The sequence below is a fragment of the Temnothorax curvispinosus genome, unplaced genomic scaffold (genome assembly GCF_003070985.1).
Source record: "Temnothorax curvispinosus isolate PA1 unplaced genomic scaffold, ASM307098v1 QBEX01002142.1, whole genome shotgun sequence".
Lineage (NCBI taxonomy): Eukaryota > Metazoa > Arthropoda > Insecta > Hymenoptera > Formicidae > Temnothorax > Temnothorax curvispinosus.
The window spans coordinates 1-3,662 of NW_020211922.1; the positions used below are offsets into that span (position 1 = coordinate 1).

General features: G+C 32.5%; 1 protein-coding gene across 1 annotated transcript; it reads left to right on the forward strand.

Moving 5' to 3' along the window:
• The first annotated feature begins 660 nt into the window (after positions 1-660).
• Positions 661-2,634, forward strand: LOC112468832. The gene is made up of 2 exons (XM_025038196.1): positions 661-1,838; positions 2,322-2,634. Exon 1 carries the CDS (start codon positions 1,051-1,053, stop codon positions 1,729-1,731), a length of 681 nt encoding a protein of 226 aa, XP_024893964.1. The 5' UTR covers positions 661-1,050; the 3' UTR covers positions 1,732-1,838; positions 2,322-2,634.
• Positions 2,635-3,662: the final 1,028 nt, after the last annotated feature.

The following is a 3,662-nucleotide window of genomic DNA, read 5'->3' on the forward strand; positions in this document are numbered from 1 at the left end:
AGGGTAATAGATAAATTAAATAATCTCAAGCTCTACACGATGAGCATGAGATAAGAATTTAAAAAATAAATGTACAAAGATAGTGTAATATCCAAGGGGAAATATTAGAAAAACTCCAATAATATTAACAAATCTGTAAAATATTTAGACTAAAAATATCTATAAATTGGACTAACCGGCGAAAAAAAATAAAGTCTAGAGAACGTATGACTGACAAACTAAAACCTTGGGGAAGATATCGACTGACATAATTTTTAAACGACGACGGTTGTTTAAAATGACAGCTGGATCGACCGGCTGTCAATAGCCGACTCCACACACACACAACCACCTGTTATTTAAAACCAGACCCATTTTCCACGTAAATCGGACTTTTATTTGAAAAATACAAAGAGAACTTTAAAAATACAAAAGGAACTTTTAAATTGAAATCCGATTTACGTGAAAAAAATTTTAACAATAATAAGAAATTAATCTCCTTGTTAAACAATTTTAAGGAAAACAATTCAGAGTAATTTTTCAGCGGTATAGAAAAATTAAATCATTTAATTAAAAAATAAAAAGTGAATGTATTGAAAAATAAATAATTTTTTTATTTTATCACCTGTCACACATATTAAATCTTGCGTCAGAAACTTTTGGACTTTATTATTACGTACATCACAATCACTACATGTAGAATTTTTTGAAAAAGTAATTTGTCATATTATACACGTTTCACCTAATAAACGGTAAGCGATACAAAATAACGAAAAATCAAAAGTTGGTTATCACTTTCGGAAAAATATTTTCACACTGTTCACTGAACGCGGTCTCTTGTCAAACTGGCAAGCAGGCTTCGTGTAAAGAACGATTATTGATTGGATACAATTATTGATTGGACACGAGCGTTCGCTCTTCTTAGGACAATGCCATCGACACGTCGCTTCACAAAACATTGTTAAAAGCTGGCGCAAGCGTATTTATGCATGTCTCTAGTTAAGCTACAGCTATAAGCAAAACTTAAGATGATCATTGCAGTAACGTATCGGTCGTCTTTGTGAAACGATCATGAGCGATCCGAAACACATAACAGATAACGAAAACCTCAATGACTACGGTATACAATTAAATCGATGGTTTCTCATATCGCTAGGTGCTTGGCCACAAATAAGCGCGTCGAACAGAATGAAAAAACTCGCGGTGTTAATGCAAATCTTCATTCTTTGGGCTGCGATGGCGGTCCCTCTGATACCATGCATGTTGTACATGTTATTCGAGAAAAAAGACATTAAGACTAAATTACACTCCCTCACTCCGCTGATTCACGGAATCATGGGAGCTGTAAATTACTGGATGTTACTCACGCGTAACAAAGACATTCAACATTGCATACGGCATATGGAAACGGATTGGAGACGGATTCGGAGAAACGATAACCGCGAAGTGATGTTCCAATATGCCAAGATCGGCCGCTTCATGACCGCGTTCTGCGCGACGTTTATGCACAGTAGTACGTACTTCTTTGGCGTGGCCAGGATGATGAAAACAACAACCGTTATCATCGGCAACAAAACCATTACAATGCATCCGATGGCATGTTCAGTGTACAGCAAGATACTTGACGTGAGATTTAGCCCTGCGAACGAGATCATGCTGGGTGTGCAATTCTTGTTGGCGTTTGTAATAGTTTCCTCTACAGCAACTGTCTGCACTCTCGCTGCCGTTTTCGCAACACATGCTTGTGGTTAACTGAATGTAATGCATACGTGGTTAAACGAGCTTGCCGAGGAGAAGAAAAATCACTTAGCAGAACAAAAACTTGCAGTTGTCGTAAAACATCACAGGAGAGTCCTCAGGTATTTTACTTACAACCAAATACAGAGTTTTGATTGCACTTTGTGCGAGTTTCTTTTTATTGAGTATTAAAGATATAAATAAACATTTCCATTACATTGCTTTGCATGAACTAATATCTTACGTTAAACTTAAAATATTGTTATACTATATCGTAAATTGAAGTACATGTAAGAGAAAGAGAGAAAAAAACTATGCAAATATTTAAATTTATTTTAAACGATCTACTATACATATAACTCGCGTTAAATTTTAGAATGAATATGTGTACACATTACACAAACACATACATACATATACATATACATACACAGATGAATGTATTCCTATTACTTAAATGTTCTTCGTATTACACAGTACACATAGATTGTAAAAATATATTATACTAAATACTAACACAAATCGTAGATCGTCTAAAATAAATTTTGCAAAAGAAACGTAACATCACGCTTGAATGTATGTGTAACTGTAGAAATATGTTTCAGTTTTGTAGAACAAATAGAGAGTATTATGAATAAAGCCTGTCTAGTAGAAGTGATGGGATGCACGATGAAAATGTGTTTCCTTGGATATTCCATTGTTGTGGTATGCTAAAGATGAATAAAACATCTTCTCGTATCGTAACTGAGATGCCGCAAAAACAGATTAATCTTATTTTTCCACAGTAAGTAAAGCTATCAAATGATTTTCCAGAACTGGGGTACGCTTAATAGAGCAAAAATATTATCATATTTTATCGGGTACATGTCGACGGGTTTCAATATATTTATATTTTGTTATATTGGAGAGATCCTCACGGAACAGGTAATACCTTGAAATAAAAAAGATTTTTTAGAATTGTGAAAATTCAATCATTTCGATTATACATATATAAAATATAATACAATGTCGTTTCGTTAAATAAATTTGAAATATTGAATGCTTTATTATTATTTTATTATTATATATTTAAACAAGTAATGTAATTGTATTAACATCAAAATACTTTTTAATATCAAGTTTATATAGTACAAATTGTTATGTTATTGCGATTTCGAAAATCAGTACCTATCCTTCTGAGATCCTCGTCAGTTAACTAAAGCCCGTATCAGACACGACGGATTGGGATTGAGATTGGATTAAAATTTAATCAATCGGAATAGAAAAAATTCAAGTTTAGTGAACTTCTAGCACTAATTAGACTAACAAAGTTGGTAGTCTGATCCAAGCTTAAAAGTCACCAACTGAAGATCTTAATGATTGAAATAACAGAAATCACAATAACAGTATAAATATTTGTACTATATAATTTAATTTGTTGCATCTGTACAACCGCACCACAGACCTACACTAGCCACTGAATTGTAACTACAATAATACGAGTCAAACAAATAGATCTGATTAATCATATCCTCCTTTGATATTTTTTCGACATTAGACATTCAGATATTTAAAGAAATTTCTAAATATTTTCATTTATTAGTGTAAAAAAATTGGAGACGTAGCATATATGACCAAATGGTATAAATTACCTCACAAAACAGCGCTCGGTCTCATTTTGATAATCATGCAATCGAGTCACACTATCAAGATAACTGCGGGAAAAATAGTTCTGTTATCCATATCAACCTTTGGTGACGTAAGTAACACACTACAGTTATTGACGTCGGATATAAAATTTTGATAAAATTTACTTTCTTATAGTTCATAAATTGTTATAATAATTATACATAATAACTTTACGATTTAATCTGATACAACATACTGTATCGAAGCAAATGTCAATCAACAATGTAATATTTTGCTGTACATTTATTGTTAGCAAAAAACAAGGTATTTTATCATTT

Bases quoted from the DNA above. Each gene is read 5' to 3' on its own strand.
- LOC112468832 (XM_025038196.1), top strand. From the start codon at position 1,051: ATGAGCGATCCGAAACACATAACAGATAACGAAAACCTCAATGACTAC.